General features: G+C 36.3%; 1 protein-coding gene across 9 annotated transcripts in view; it reads left to right on the top strand.

The window, feature by feature from the left end:
- RASAL2 (RAS protein activator like 2) overlaps nt 1-17,007 on the top strand; it is a 364,958-nt gene that overhangs the window by 228,238 nt on the left and 119,713 nt on the right. For 2 of the 9 annotated variants that reach the window (XM_074389530.1, XM_074389529.1), the window contains exon 1: nt 125-285. The exons of 5 other annotated variants lie outside the window; for them this stretch is intronic. In XM_074389530.1, the coding sequence (XP_074245631.1) occupies nt 273-285 (13 nt within the window). In that variant the 5' untranslated portion in view covers nt 125-272. Of the gene's footprint in view, nt 1-123; nt 286-17,007 lie in introns of those variants that run through there. 2 more of the 9 variants (XM_074389528.1, XM_074389531.1) reach the window with 2 other exon arrangements.

The following is a 17,007-nucleotide window of genomic DNA, read 5'->3' as shown; positions in this document are numbered from 1 at the left end:
AAGCCGAGTGAGTGAGTAAGGAAGGGTGGCTATTGTTTAGTACTCTATAGCAAAAGAACGGGATTGGGGGTGGGGTGGGGTTGGGGCCAGGATTTAGTTTAACTGGCATTGGCTCTTGCTTTTCTGCATTCCAAACCGTCTGAGGCACGGAGTGAGAGCAAAAAGGGAGAGAGCAGGAAAGCGAGCACAGGCGAGTACAGTATACAAAGTGTTTTGAGTTTCTGACTGGCTTGCTGAAAAGATCATGTTAGCTCTCCCAGAAACTTCACAGGATGCAGACCCCAGGTAAGAGTTCCTAGAGTGTGAGACTGAAATGAAAAGTCATGTATTTAAGGGGAATGTGTGTTTTTTTAAATTACACAAATACAATGACTATTTACCTTTATGATTATTGGCTTTAAAAAAAATAGTTTGGTTTTTATTACTGTGAGTTCACAGAAATACTTTGTGGAAGCTATCTGTTAGCATTCCAGTAGAAAATCCAGCACAAGAATAACCATCTGAGAAACTCAGATTAATTAAAAGAATAAGGACCATACCAAAATTATTAACACTGCAGCATTTACTTGTTCTGTCAATAATATGAAATGGATCCTTATTCTGGATCTTTCCTGAAATTCTTTATGAAATATAAAGACACCTGGGAACAGGTAAAGCTCATTTCTCTCTGAGTGAGATGGAGTATATTGACCATAAACAAGATGTTAACAGCCTTGCTTGAATCTCAGTAACACATAATCTGTGTCTTTCAAAAGTTCAACAAGTTTGATCCATAGACAACAGTAAGAGCATTCAAATGAGAACTTTGCTTGTTATTTTTGCCCAAGGTAGGCTTTTAATATCCTCTGCCAAGATGACAAGTAAGAAAATTTATTGACTTATTGAAAGTTAAATCTGAAAGAGACTTGGAGATGATCTAGTCTAGTCTCTCCATTTTCAATGAAAATTTCGTGGTCTAAGGTACTTGCCCAAGGTCAGAATTAGGAACAGAATTGAAATGAAAACCTAGATCTCCTTATTCTCTGTTTAACATGTTTTTCATAGAACCAATTATATTTAGGGTTATATCTTATCTATACTACATCTGCTAGCCCCAACTACAATGAATTATTGCCTAAATAGACCATGTCCATCATAAACCTAGATTGAAATCATATGGGGAGGAGATACTGAGGAATGGATGTTATCAAATCACTATTGATACATGCTCTTGACCAAAACCAAAAATATATAACAAAATATTTATCAAGAGGAGAAAATGGCTTTTAGTGAAGGAAAATGATTATAGTTTCTATGCTGCTTTTATGTAAAGAATTACATGGCTGTGGCATGTAATTCTGAATTACAAAACTCTTTCAAATTGATTTTAACTTTTTTTTTTTTTTTTTTTTTTTTTGAGACGGAGTTTCACTCTTGTTACCCAGGCTGGAGTGCAATGGCACGATCTCGGCTCACCGCAGCCTCCGCCTCCTGGGTTCAGGCAATTCTCCTGCCTCAGCCTCCTGAGTAGCTGGGATTACAGGCACGCACCACCATGCCCAGCTAATTTTTTTTGTATTTTTATTAGAGACGGGGTTTCACCATGTTGACCAGGATGGTCTCGATCTCTTGACCTCGTGATCCACCCGCCTCGGCCTCCCAAAGTGCTGGGATTACAGGCTTGAGCCACCGCGCCCGGCCTTGATTTTAACTTTTAAAAGACGTTAGAACTTATCAGTTTTCTGTATAAATATATTAGTAAATATTTTTCTGTATGCAAATATCTATTTTTGTAATGTATCTATTTTACTGAAAGCAAATTATATTCACTGCCTTTCTTAAATTTACTCAAAGAAAAATATAAGGTAACTTTTTTTAATTATCTAGCTATTTTGACCAATTGTTTTCTTATCCAAGTTCCAGTTCTGTTTCTCTCTGCTTTATTATAAGGATCCTCTGTCACTTCACCTCGTGAATTATGTGTTAGAGGATAATTTAAGTGAAGGATCTTGAGAGCCGCAACAGACAGTGAACATCTGTCTTCATACATTTTCATTTAGTTCCTAAAAAAGGTTGCTGCTCTTTCCATTTTTCTGGAGACCATTGTGGGGATGAGAGGCCACACTATTCTAGTGAGCTAAATAGTAAAGATAGCCACTGTCAACAGAATCTGTTATGGCTCTTTACAACTCCTGGGAACAAGTTAGCTTGATTTGGCTATAAGCACAGTAAAAGGATGTTGTCCTTTTGTATTAAAGCCTGACCTGCTCATTCCAGTTTTTCGCTGGATCTGTGTAAATGCAGTACTGATTTACAAGTCTGTGTGGGATGGGCAGTAAGTTGTAAGAAATAGTTTCATTACTCCTCTCAGCTATATCAGAAACCAAATTACAAAGTGAATTCTCCACCCACTGGCAAAGAAGAGACTGTTTGTCTTACTGGAGAATCCATTATTGAATCACATTGTTTTTAAGAGGACTGATGGCTGTGAGAATGAGAGCATAATGCTCTGTCCAACTTAACAGTATTACACAAAGTGTAGATTCTTCTCTCAGCTTTTATCCTGCTTGGAATATGTGAAAGGACTGCCATGATATATCTATCTATATTATGTTGTGTGTATATTATATGATAGAAAGAATGAGAGAGTAAAATGGGCCTTTGGCCTGAGTATGTTTCCTGATGCCAGAAGTAATGAGAAGTCATTAATCTATTGCTGGTATTTTGCTAAGTTAAAAGAAACTGTTTTATTAACCAAGCTAATCATTGTAAAACTCACTACCATGCACTACAAAGAGAAAAATACTCAAAAGAAACACACTTCTTTTTTTCTTCTGAAAACAAATGTCAGATTATGCAAGTTCATTCTTTCCATGTTAGAAAAAGACAACAAAAAGGTGCCCACTTTGTGACTAAAGACAAATTTTATTTTTAAACAAGTTTTTATTGATGTATAATACATGTGTATAGTTATGGGGTTCATGCGATAATTTAATATGCTTATACAATTTGTAAAGATCCAATCAGTGTACTTGGGATACCCATCATCTTAAATAAAGACAAATTTTAACTGGGAATAGAATGGGTAGAGTGAAATGAGTGACATGGAAAAGAAACTCTCCTATGTATGTGAAGTAATTTTTTTTTTGACCAGTGTTTTCTTGAAGGCAGACCTATTTTCACTATTCATGATTTTCTCCTTGATACTGTTTTAAAATTTTTTTCCCATGAACAATCTATATATAAACATCATTTGTGTATTAAATTTTCAAAGAAGGTAAAGAGCTCTGCTGTATAGCAACAATATTTTCTGAAAAAGATTTGGCTATAGTTGATCAAAACTTTTGACTCATTGAAAGGAGCTTCTCTCTTTGTTGTTGCAGTTTCTTTCTCTTGGGCATAATTCTATGTTATGTATACCAGTTAAATTCCAAGAATTAAATATCTTCAAACAAAAATGAAGGCAAAAGATAGGGGCCAAGGCAGGGACTTGAAGCTGGACATGTAAATTGTTCTGAGCTGTCAAATTAATTCTTTACTCATGAAAGTTACCCAGTTATCCACCCAGGACTCTGAGAATCCTTTTATGTAGACAACATGCTTGTGTTTCCCCTTCTGCTCCAGTCTTGACCTTCAGCAGTCTCTAAAGAGGAAAAGTGTTTGTTACACTTTTTGTTCTCTTCTGTTCTTTCATGCTCCCTAGTGGTTGTTCATTGTTGTTCTTGTTTTCACTTCCCTGTATATCAGTTTTAGTGAGAAGCAGGTGACTATTGTATTGTGAAATAAGGTTCACTGGATTCTTACATTTGAGTTGCATAAGCTTTCTTAAAATATGTGATTCTTATGTGCAGAAACAGAAGCAAAAATTTTTGTCCTGTTGTTCCTAGTGAACAATGATTCAAGAAAATGAGTCATGACTCAGCGATATGAATTCTCTTTTAGCTGTGGTTATTTTTAAGTGCTGATGGGAATTCCATCTATCAAAATTCCACATTTAATTCTGGGTATGATCTCAGCTTGTGTTTGGAAGCCTTAAGCATTGCCACTCAGAATACTTTCTTTGTACATACTTGACAAGTAAGAGAGACTTACTGAGTCAGTGATTAAAATTCAGATGAAGGCCTTTGTCCTCTCTGGTACCCTTCTTGCCCCTACTCAAACTGTGTCATTAAGCTGAATTGTAACTATTATTAACTCAGGCGCATGAAGAGGGAACCAATGAGGAGATCCTGTTAACAATATGATCCTGTTAATAATATGACTCTATAGAACTCCATATTTTGTCATTCTCAAGTTTGCAGTATTTTTTGAGTAAATGAGTTGCTGAAAAGCACCTTGAAAAATTACTTTAGGTTTGTGCAGCCCTGTTTTTTGAAGAAGAAAAGATTTATGGTACTGCTCGCTCTTTATAATGTCAGATCTTGGAAAGTAAGCAACTTGAGCTGCTGGAATAAAGCAGGTGTGGTTCAGGATTAAGTGTTGCCTAGGACAGCCAGCGTGTTGAACAGGTTGCTGACTGATGTCCTGAATCCAATTCCAGAGATTACAGGGTAACTTGAAAAATGTAATAACCCCACTGTTGTGTAACTATTCATAAATACTACTTTTAGTTTATATGAAGATTAGTAAAACTGGGTATTCTTTCCATTTTTAAGATTCTGGTGTGTAACTTTTTACTAAAATACTTCAAATGGGTTGTGTGTGCCTCTTGAGTCAGATAGGAGAAGGTAAAATGTCTGGGTCCCTACTTCAGTCGCTCTTCCTTCCAGGAATACCTGAAATATGAAGTTTCTGGTAAATAAGTGAAATGAAATAAAAAAGAGAAGTGATTTGTCAAAATGAGTGCAAGAAGAACCACAAAAAATCTAGCTTGTGTGAGTACATAGAATTGAGTTTGTTTAGTCAAAGGACAAGGGAAGATGTGGAAGTCTATTAACAGGGAAGGATCATCATCTCCTGTATACCAATAGCTCATTTCTAAGAGTTTGCCGAGTATGGTTATAGAATATTTCTTATCAGTGCATTCTCAAAGTATGGGAAACTAGTCACTCAAACAAAGGGGAAATAGGTTATTTAAAAGCTTTCAGCATGTGGTAGAGGAATTGTGTCACACAGTATTTGGCCTGCTTTTTTTTTTTTTTTTTTTTTTTTTGAATCTCTATTGTACAACTGAAATTTAAGGAGATTTTTTATTAATTAAAGTATATTATCTTTCATATAATTTGCTACTTCAGCCAGGTCAGGTGGCTAACACCTATAATCTCAACACTTTGGGAGGCTGAGTCAGGAGGATTGCTTGAGGCCAGCCCTGGCAGCATAGTGAGACCACCTCTCTACAGAAAATTTAAAAATCAGCCAGGCATTGTGGCATGCACCTGTAGTTCCAGCTACTCAGAAGGCTGAGGTGAGAGAATGGCTTGAGCTCAGGAATCAAGGCTGCAGAGAGCTATGGTCATATCACTGCACTCCAGCCTAGGCGACAGAGCAAAACCTTGTATCTCTAAAAAAAAAAGAAAAGAAAAGAAATTGCTATATACATCCTGGTATTTTCTTTGAAGCATTTTTCCTCCACCTGAAGTCCAGTGAAATGTCAGTGTAGTTTCCTAAAACAATAAATATGCTATTTTATGAATAGCATCATTTACTTACCTGGGTATAATTGCTAAAAATTTGAAATATGCTTTTAGTATGTTTAGTTTTATTTATTTCCTTCCCCTATAAAAACTGCACTTAGAAAATGATTGATGATCAACTTTTAAAGTTAAGTTTTTAAAGTAGCTTTTTAAAATTAATTAAAGCCCTTACCATTCTCTTCTTATCTCTGAGAAATGGTATAGACCATTTTTATTTAAAATGTAGTATAAAGAAGAAACCCTGGGAGTTACTGCTATCATTACAAGGAATGAAAACTAGTCTCTCCTGGAAACATTTTTTAGCTTATATAAGACCAAAATGTACTAGGCAGAAGACATTTATTGTAATACAAAAGGTAGTAATCTAGTGGAAGTATAGCTGTTTGTCCCCAGTGCCTCAGGAAATCTGTTTAGGTCAACACTTGATGACACTGCTTTATTTTGGTTTTGTTTGGTTTTTTTAATGGAAGGGTATTTAAAACCAGAAGCCAGGCTTTCAGCTGGTCTTTATTTATTTATTATTTTTTAAATTTTTATTATTTTTTTGAGACAGAGTCTCACTCTGTCACCTAGGCTGGAGTGCAGTGGCTTGATCTCTACTCACTGCAACCTTTGCCTCCTGGTTCAAGTGATTCTCCTGCCTCAGCCTCCTGAGTAGCTGGGTTTACAGATACCTGCCACCACACCTGATTAATTTTTGTATTTTTTTTTTTTTGGGTAGGGATGGGATTTCACCACGTTGGGCAGGCTGGTCTTGAACTCCTGACCTTGTGATCTGCCTGCATCAGCCTCCCAAAGTGCTGGGATTATAGGCGAAAACCACCTCACCTGGCCTAAGCTGGTCTTTTTTTTTTTTTTTTTTAAAGGAATATCCAATCAATTATTTACCTGTTTTTCTCAGAATCTATCTTTGCAGAACAAACTGCAAAATATTTTTGACAATGAAATTTTAATTTTCAAGAAATAGTGAACTTGAAGGATGTGACTATTGCTGTAAAGTGCTGTGATTTATGACAGCTTCCCAGTGGGTTTCTCCCAGTGTCAGAATTATAAACCTATTTTCATTTTACTTTGCTCCTGAATTAAATATTTAAAGGTAGACTTTTTGTTTCTCCTTTCCCCATCAAACCTGTGTTATGGGAGAACAGAAACTGTTTTAAGGCTTTTCAGATTTAGTTCAGATGTTGCTTATGTTACATTTTCTCTGATAGTCTGAAAAAATAAATTTTTAAATTTTAACATTTGATCATAATATATAACAGACTCCTATTCATCAGTGAGAAAAAAGCAAGACTGGAATGCTCATTTTACAAAAGAGGCAATCCAGATGACCATTTAGTATATGACAAGGTACACAGCTATTGCTAGTCATCAGGGAAATGCAAATTTAAACCAAAATAGGATCACACAATCATCAAAATGTCTAAAATGAGAAAAAAAGAAAATACCAAATGTTGATAAGTATCTGGAACAAAAATAATTTTCATACTATATTGACCTGTACAATTACTTTGAAGAACTAGTTGGCAGTATCTCCTAAAGCCAAACAATGCTCAGTGACCCGGCAGTTACTCTCCTATTTATGTACCCAACAGAAATGTATATCTAGGTTCATCAGAAGACCTGCACAAAAATGCTTCTAACAGCACTATATTTAACAGCTAAAAATTGGAAACTTCCCAAATGTTCATCAACAGTAGAATAAATAAGTTGTGGTTTGCTTATAAAATGGAATTCTGTACAGCAATGAAAAAGAACAAACCACTGCTTCATGTGATAGAATGCATGAGCCTCACAAAAATGTATGTTGAACATGAAAAATCTCAAAAGAATACTTACTGAGTGATTCCATTTATATAGAGTTCAGACTGATCTAGAATGATAAAAATCATGATAGTGATTATCCTTATGGGGGTAATGACTGCAAAGGATGTATAAGAGAGGCCTCTGGCTGCTGGTAATGTTCTGTGGTGGTCTTTTTCTGATTCAGATGCTGGGTAACTATGATGAATTCCATTTGTGAAAACTTACTAACCTGTGCATATGTTATTTGTACACTTTTCTTTTTTCTTTCTTCTTCTTTTTCTCTTGAGGCAGGGTCTTGATCTGTCATCCAGGTTGGAATGCAGTGGCCCAACTGATCTTAGCTCACTGTAACCTCAAACTCCTTGACTCAAATAATCCTACCACCTCTCAGCCTTCTGAATAGCCGGGACTATTGGTACACACGACTGTGCCTGGCTAGTGTTTAAAAATTTTTTTTTATAGAGATGGGGTCTTGTTATCTTGCCCAAACTGGTCTTAAATTCCTAGCCTCAAGCAATCCTCCCATCTTGGCCTCCCAAAGAGCTAGTATTACAGGCAGAGCTACCATGCCCAACACATACATTTTTCTGCATGTATGTTATGCTTCAGTAAAAAGTTCAAGAAAAATATTCCTACTATAAGCTCTCTGTTTTGCAAAGAAACAAAACAAAGACAAAAAACTCTAGGCAACTTCCATACTGATGGAATTGATGTTCTGTAAAAGTCCTTTTGTTTACACAGTCCTTTTTGTGTGAACAGGATACCAGGTTATTTTCATATTGTAAGTTTTCCAGTTTGGCTAGGCACAGTGGCTGACACCTGTAATCCCAGCACTTTGGGAAGCCGAGGCGGGTGGATCATGAGGTTAGGAGATTGAGACCATCCTGGCCAACATGGTGAATCCCCATCTCTACTTAAAAAAATAAAAAATAAAAATTAGCTGGGTGTGGTGGTGCGCCGCTTGCCTCAGCCTCCTGTAGTCCCAGCTATTCAGGAGGCTGAGGCAAGGGAATCACTTGAACCCGGGAGGCAGAGGTTGCAGTGAGCTGAGATTCCATCACTGCACTCCAGGCTGGCAACAGAGTGAGACTCCATCTCACAAAAAAAGAAGGAAAAAGAGAAAGTTCTCCAGTCTGTGTGTGCCATCAAGGACTTTACATTTGGGGTCATGGAATAGGCTAGATGAGGAAAGCATTTGGAAACCAGGCTTGTATATATCCTCAAAATAAAATTTCATGATGTAAGTAATAGAATTAGAAGACTTTCTAAAGCTCTGAGCTTACTGTATAAAAACACTAATCTAATCATACCTTAATTGAAAATATTTTATAGTAGTAATATATATAAAAAGATATATATGTACTCAACACATTAACTTTTATAGTTACTAAAGAGTTGATTATACAAATTTAGTAAGAGTTGTATATTTTTGGTTTTAATATAATTTTGCTTTAAAAATATGTATCTGGACTTATAAAGGATGTGTGATTCCTTGTTATATTGGAAGAAAAATAACAGCGTTTTCATCACAGTGAAATGTGAGAATATCCAATACAACAAATGGAAGATGCCTAATAAATGTTAATATCCTTCTTTGTCTTTACAAAACTACAAACATGACATACTCTTTACCTTCTCAGATTAAGCTCTGCCACCCATGCTGTTCTTCCTGTTCTGAACCATTAAAACACGTGTGTTTAATTTCTGGATTCTTGTATAGCAGTCTTCTTCACTAGTTCTTTCATATCACCTGTTTTACTCAAACTTGATGTTTTAATGTTAGCATATTATTTATTTGTTGCTATGTAAAAAGTTACCACAAACGTAGCAAGTTAAAACAACATTCATTTTCCAACTCCACATGCTCGACCACCCCTTCTCTCTCTCTCCATCTCTCTCTCTCTCTCCATCTCTCTCTCTCTCTCTCTCTCTCTCTCTCTCTCTCTCTCTCTCTCTCTCTCTCTCTCTCTCTCTCTCTCTCTCTCTCTCTCTCTCTCTCACACTCTCATGGCAGAAGACAAAATGACATCAGGCTTCTTACATGTAGGCAGGAGCAAGACTTGGGGGAGGAAGGTGCTACACACTTTAAAACAACCAGATCTCATGAGAACTCACTATCCTGATGACAGGACCAAAGGGACATGGTGTTAAACCATGGGAAATTGCCCCTCATGATCCAGTCACCTACAACCAGGCTCCACCTCCCACATTGAGGATTTTTTTTTTTTTGAGATGGAGTCTCATTCTGTCGCCAGGCTGGAGAGCAATGGCGTGATCTTGGCTCACTGCAACCTTCACCTCCTGGGTTTAAGCAGTTCTCTTGCCTCAGCCTCCCGAGTAGCTGGGACTACAGGTGCATGCCACCACGCCTGGCTAATTTTTTGTATTTTTAGTAGAAATGGGGTTCCACCGTATCACCCAGGATGGTGTCAATCGCCTGACCTCGTGATCTGCCCATCTTGACCTCTCAAAGTGCTGGGATTACAGACATGAGCCACCGCATCCTCCTGAGGATTATAATTCAACATGAGGTTTGGGCAGGGACACAGATCCAAACCATATCATTCCACCCCTAGCCTTTTCCAAATCTCATGTTCTCACATTACAAAATACAGTCATGCCTTCCCAACAGTCTTCGAAGTCTTAACTCATTCCAGTGTTAACTCAAAAGTCCAAAGCCCAAAGTCTCATCTTAGACAAGTCTAGTCCCTTTTGCCTATGAGCCTGTAAAATCAAACACAAGTTAGTTACTTCCAAGGTACAATGAAAGTATAGGCATTGGATAAATTGTCCCATTCCAAAAGGGAGAAAGTGGCCAAAAGAAAGGGCTACAGTATGAAATCCTACAAGTCTGAAACCCAGCAGGGCAGCCATTAACCCTTTTCCCATTTAGTAAACAAAAAGTACAAATCACTGCCACTGCTTTTAATTTTACATAAACATGCTCTTGAAGCTGAATCAAATCTGACTGATTTTCAATGTGAAAACAAAATATAAAAGCTGTTCTTGGAGTTATTTCTAAGTAGAACTAACATCAGAATCATTTGAATCATCAGAATTGTCTATTTCAGAAAAATTGAATTCATCAAATGAATCTTTGGCCAACTATTCCAGAGTGATGTTAACATCACACATAGAAATGCTGCATTTTCTAGGATTTGACATTTTTAGCAATCGAGAATTACTATATTTTTTAAGTGGAAATACCACTACTAAAAACAGAGTATTATAAATAGAATGATATCTTTTGTTTTCAAAGTTGATATACTAGAGCGATTCAAAATTAATAATAAAAACGAGATGTTTCATAGCAAAGTTATCTTGGGGTAAATGCTGAAACTGCAGGCTCTGCCAGCAAGTGTTCTCAGGGCAAACAGGAGAAAAATTAAATCTTAAAGCTCTGAAATAGTCTCCTTTGATTCCATTTCCTACATCTTGGACACACTGATGTAAGAGGTGGGCTCTCAAGGCCTTGGGCAGTCTGCTCCTGTGGCCTTGCAGGGGTCAGCCCCTGCACTGTTGTCATGGGCTATTGTTGAGTCCTTGTGGTTTTTCCAGGTGCAGGGTGCAAGCTGTTGGTGGCTCCACCATTCCAGATTCTGGAGAATGGTGGCTGTCTTCTCATAGCTCTACTAGGCAGTGCCCCAGTGGGAATTTTGTGTGGGGGCTCCAACCCCACATTTGTCCTCTGCACTGCCCTAGGAGAGGTTCTCCATGAGGGCTCTGCCCCTGCATTAGGCTTCTTTCTGCCTGGACATCCAGGCTTTTCCATACATTCTCTGAAATCTAGGTGGAGGTTCCCAACCCTCAGCTCTTAACACTCTGTGTACCCACAGGCTTAACACCACATTGTTAAGGCTCTCGGCTTGCACTCTCTGAAGCAGTGGCCTGAGTTGTATGTGGGTCCCTTTGAGCCATGGATGGAGTTAAACAGCTGGGACATAGAGAGCAGTGTCCTGAAGCTGCAGTGGGCAGCAGGCCCTGGACCTTGCCTACAGAACCATTCTTTCCTCTTAGACTTACAGTGATGGGAGGGGCTGCTATCAAGGTCTCAGAAATGCCTTCAAGGCCTTTTCCCTAGTGTCTTGGCTATGAATATTTGTCTTCTTCTTACTTAAGTACATTTCTGCAACCTGTTTGAATTCCTCCCCTGAAAATGGGCTTTTTTTTTCCTGCCACATGTCCAGGCTGCAAATTTTCAAGCTTTTACTCTCTGTTTCCCCTTTAAATATAGGTTCCAGTTTTACATCATGTCTTTGCTCACACATATGAGCGTAGGTTGTAGAAGCAACCAGGCCACATCTTCATTGTTAATTTCTTCTGCTAGATACACTACATCATCATGCTCAAGTTCAAAGTTCCACAGATCCCTAAGACAGGAGCAGAAGCCACCAGGTTCTTTGCTAATGCATAACAAAAGTGACCATTGCTTCAGTACCCAGTAAGTTCCTCATCTCCATCCTCTTCAGCCTGTACTTCACTATTTATATCACTGTCAGTATTTTGGTTACAGCCGTTTAACCAGTCTCTAGGGAGTTCCAAATTTTTCCTAATCTTCCTGTCTTCTGAACTCTCCACATTCTTCCAGCTCCTACTAGTTACCCAATTCCAAAACTTCTTCCACATTTCAAGGTATCTTTATAGCAATGCCCCACTCTGTAATCATGATAGTGACTATACCATTACCCTGGCCATATAATATAACCTAATCAATAGAATGGTTATTCCATCATATTACAGATTCCAGGCCTTGAGGGTAGAGAATTATACAAGGGTGTGGTGGCTCATGCCTGTAGTCCCAGCTACTCAGGAGGCTGAGGTGGGGGGATCACTGGAGCCCAGGAGGTCAAGGCTACAGTGTGAGCCAAGATTGCACTCCGGCTTGGGTGATAAATGAAACCCTGTTAAAAAAATAAAAAAATAAAGAAGGAAGATTCATTTTCAAATCACAAAATTTTTTCAGTAAAAGAGACTACACACATCAGCTACTTCTATACCGCCTGACCATGACACATCATAAAAGGACAGTTAAACGGAGTATTACTCATTAATATAGTTGCAGAAATTCTAAACAAAGTATCAGCGAACGGAACAATATGTTATGACTAAAGTTAGGTTTATAACACAAATGCAAAGTAGATTTAATATTAGAAAGTTAGAATAGTTCACCATTAATAAACTAAAGGAGAAAATTTTTTAAATCATCTCAATTGCACAAAAATGACATTTGATAAAATTTAGCAACTATTCATAAGAACTCTTAGCAAAACAAGAATAGAAAAGGACTTCTTTACTCTGATTATCGGTATCTACAAAAATCCCTCAACAAATATACATAATAGTGAAAAGCTTTCCCTTTTAGATGAGGACCAAGGCTAAGATGTCCATTATTATCCTTGCTGTTCCACATTGTATTAGAGGTCTTAATCAATACAGTAAGGCAAGAAAATACATAAGGACTGGAAAATTAGAAAAGTTACAAGTGATGTGATTGTTTGGAAATTCTAGTAAAAACTTTAAAGGCATTGAGTTTAGCAGGTTGGTAGATAACAAAATCCATAAATAAAACCTAATTGCATTTCTATAGAGCAACAATAAGCTGAAAGGGAATTTTAAAACATATTATTTACAGTAACAAAATGTCAATAACCTAGGAGTAAATCTTTTAAAAGACGTGTGAGACATCTTAAAAGTAAACTATAAAGCTTTATTAGAAGAAATCTAAGAATAATCGAAAATAGATACATGTTTCTGGAGTTGGAAAACTGGTTTGTATTAGCTTTTTCCCTGAATTCCCTTATAGATTCAGTGCAATTCCAGTGTAAAAAATCATATGAAGCCTGGGCAGCATGACGAGACCCCATCTGTACAAAAAATTTGAAAATTAGCTGGGTGTGATGGCACACGCCTGTGGTCCCAGCTACTCAGGAGACTGAAGCAGGAGGATCACTGGAGCCAGGAATTCTAGATTACAGTGAGCTGTGATCACATCCCTGTACTCCAGCCTGGGTGACAGAGCAAGACCCTGTCTGTCTGTCTGTCTTTCTGTCTCTCTAGCTATCTATATATTTGTATCTATTAGGATAGCCAAAAACTTTTGAAGAAACATAAATTAGGATTACTTGCTCTGTTAGCTATTAAGGCTTTTTATAAAACTAAATTAATTGAGACAAAGTGGTATTAGTGTTAGAAATAGACCAATGGAACAGAATAAAGAGTCCAGAAACAGACCTGTACATATATATACATTCTACTTATGATAAAATTGATAGTGCAAAGTGGTGGGGAAATTAAGGTCTTTTCAATAAATGATCCTGGCTCAAGTGGAGATCCATATGGAAAAATAAAGTGGAAGTGGATTATTTCTTAATTTATATGAAAATCAATTCCATCTAAATTGTAGACTTATCTATAAAATACAAAATAATAATAATACCATTTTTACAATATATTGTAGCATCTTCATGACCTTAGGATAGAGAAGTAATTGTTAAACAGAAAAAGCACTAATTATGAAGAAGAAAAAGGTGATAATGTTTACTAATATTAATAACTTCTGTTCATCAAAAGGCACTACTGAAAGTGAAAAAGTCAAGCTGCATAAACCAACAAAGACATTATACCAGAATATTTTAAGCATTACGAAAAATTAATAAGATAAAGCCCTACGAAAAATGGACAGAGACTTAATAGGCACTTCACAAAAGAATATAACCAAGTGGCTGTATATGTATAAAGAGGTGCTCAGCCTTATCAAGGAATCCCAAGTTAAAACCACAACAAGATACCCCCACATTATCTCCAGAGTGGCTGAAATTTAAAATCTGATTATATTAAAGTTGTCAAGCAACTTTAATATAAAGTTAAATTTATATTAAACTTTAATATAAATTTAAAGCAATGGGAACTCCTACATTGCTTTAGCATTATCTAATAAATTAATGTTAACCTAACATAAATACATGCTTATATAACATATATACATGCTTATGTACATGAGGGTGCAAGTACAAGAATAAACAAGCATCCATAATGGCTCCAAAATGGAAAAAAACCTGGGGAAAAAATCAGTAAAATTAGTTTTTAAAAAGTAACATTATCATGTAGTAGAATACAATAGTAAAATGAACAAACTACAGTGACACACAGCAACATTAATCTTCATAATATTGAGTAAATCAAACTCAAAAACATATACTATTTATTTAAAATTCAAGAAAAGGAAAAAGAAACCATATGCTGAGATATGCACATTTCAGTGCCAAAACTAAATAAAAGCAAGGAATGTTTACCCCAGAAAAAGCTATAGTGGTTATCTATAGAGTGGAGGGAATTGGGATCAGGATGGAGTATTTAGGGAATTATTTGTTGCCGACAGTGTTCTAATTCTTGCTATGGCGTTCTTATAATTCATTAAACTCTACATTTATATTCTCTGTAGAGTGTCATATTTCACAATAAAGGCATATATTGAAGACTTATTTTTATATCATCATATCTATACTTGTTATCCTTAAAGGCTGCATCTTATTCCACTGTAGATTTATCTGTTCTCCTCCTTTTGAATACTTGGAGTGTTTTTGTTTCTTGCAATTGTCAACTTTGAGTTAAGCGTCTTTGTACATATTTTGTTCATTTGCTTGTGCTGGTATTTCTGTAGGATTGCTTTCTAGAAATAGAATCAAAAGGAAATTTGCATTTCATATTTTGATAGATGCTGTTAAATAGCCTTGCAGATTTGTTCAGCCTGTCTTTTGCTATTTGAAGCTTTTAATTTTTTATTGTTTAAACTGTCTCTCTTTTCCATTGTAATTTCTGGCTTTTGTGAAAGCCAGAAAGGCCTTTTAGAACTTCAGTTTATGTCTTTGTCTGGAATTTATTTTTGATTATGTGAAATTAAATTTTTTTTCAACTGTACAGACAGTTATCTCAATGCTTTTTTTTGAGTGGTCACTTCTTTCCACAGTCATGTAAAAGGTACCCTTTATCATCAGCTATATGTCTATATGTCTTTCTGTTCTACTGATCTATTTCTACATCAGTGTCACAGTGTTTTAATGATTATATATTTTAATGTTTTTCTCTTACTGACACAGGAAATTCTCTCTAATTTAGTTCTTCCTTTTAAAAGGTATTTGACCTTTTATTCATATATTTGCTTTTCCAGATGTATGGTAGTATCAAGTCCCTCTGTACCCCCAGCCAAAAAAAAAACAAGTGTTGACATTTCCATTGGAATTACAATGAATGTATAGATTATTTGGGAGGGAATTTACTTTCATACGCATTTCTAAATTTTAGTCATTTTTAACTTTATATAAGGAGTATGTTTCCTATATTCTTTTGAACTTTTTCCATTTAAATATTATATTACTTATATCTTTCCATATTTTTGCTATAGTTTGTATTTCACTACTGTGTAATTTTTATGTTGTTGGACTACAACAAATTTAGATTAAGAGTTGGGATTGGGGATGGTATTCAGGTTCAGTCTTTTATTGAAGTGTATTGTATTTCCTTGGTTAAGAGTTTTGCTATTGGTAACAGTGCTGCTGTGAACATCCTTGCAAATATATTCTTTTTTCCTTGGCAAGAATTCCTCTTTGGTATATACGTAGGAGTAGAATCTCTGAGCTTAGGGTCTATAAATGTTCAACTTCAGCAATGCCAAACTGTTTCCCACCAATGATATATATGAGATCCTGAGTCATCTACATTCTGCCCAATATTAATACTTGGTATTGTCAGAATTTTTAGTTTTTCTTATAGAATGAAGCTAAGATGGTTGATTCGCATGTCCTACCAATAATACTGAATGTCTTTCATAAGTCTATGGCTTTTGTGAAATGTTATGTTTTTGTGAAACTCTTCCATATATCTCTTGCCCATATTTCTATTGAGTTGATCATAGTCATCCTATTAATAGATAACAGTTCTTTATATGTTCTTGATAGTAATCCTGTGAAAAGTTGTGGGTCTTGTGAGTATCATTTCTCAATTTCTAACTAGTCTTTTTACTATATTTAAGGTCTACAGATGGCCAGAAGTTTATAATTTAATATAATAGCCAACCCCACCAATCTTTTATAGTCAATACTTCTTGTTTGTTTTTCTTTTGTTTTGTTTTTGAGACAGTGTCACTGTTGCCCAGGCTGGAGTAGTGGTGCCTTCTTAGCTCACTGCAACCTCCACCTACCAGGTTCAAGAAATTCTCATGTCTCAGCCTCTTGAGTAACTGGAATTACAAGCACATGCCATCACGCCTGGCTAATTTTCATATCTTTAGTAGAGACGGGGTTTTGCCATGTTAGCCAGGCTAGTCTTGAACTCCTGACCTCAAGTGATCTGCCTTCCGCAGCCTCCCGAAGTGCCAGGATTACAGGGGTAAGACACCACACCTGGCCTTGTTTCTTGTTTAAGGAATCGTTTTATATTCTGTCTCCAGATATTTTTTGTTAATTTTAAATTTTTGTTCTTGACATTTAACTCTGTAATCCACCAGAAGTTGGTTTATATACTGTTTTCAAATCGATAACTCTTTCCTGCTATGTTTATTGAACAATCCTTCTCTTCCTTCAGTGATCTAACA

Source organism: Saimiri boliviensis, chromosome 19 (assembly GCF_048565385.1).
Source record: "Saimiri boliviensis isolate mSaiBol1 chromosome 19, mSaiBol1.pri, whole genome shotgun sequence".
In the NCBI taxonomy this organism is placed as follows: Eukaryota; Metazoa; Chordata; class Mammalia; order Primates; family Cebidae; genus Saimiri; species Saimiri boliviensis.
This window is presented reverse-complemented; position numbering and strand designations above follow the sequence as displayed.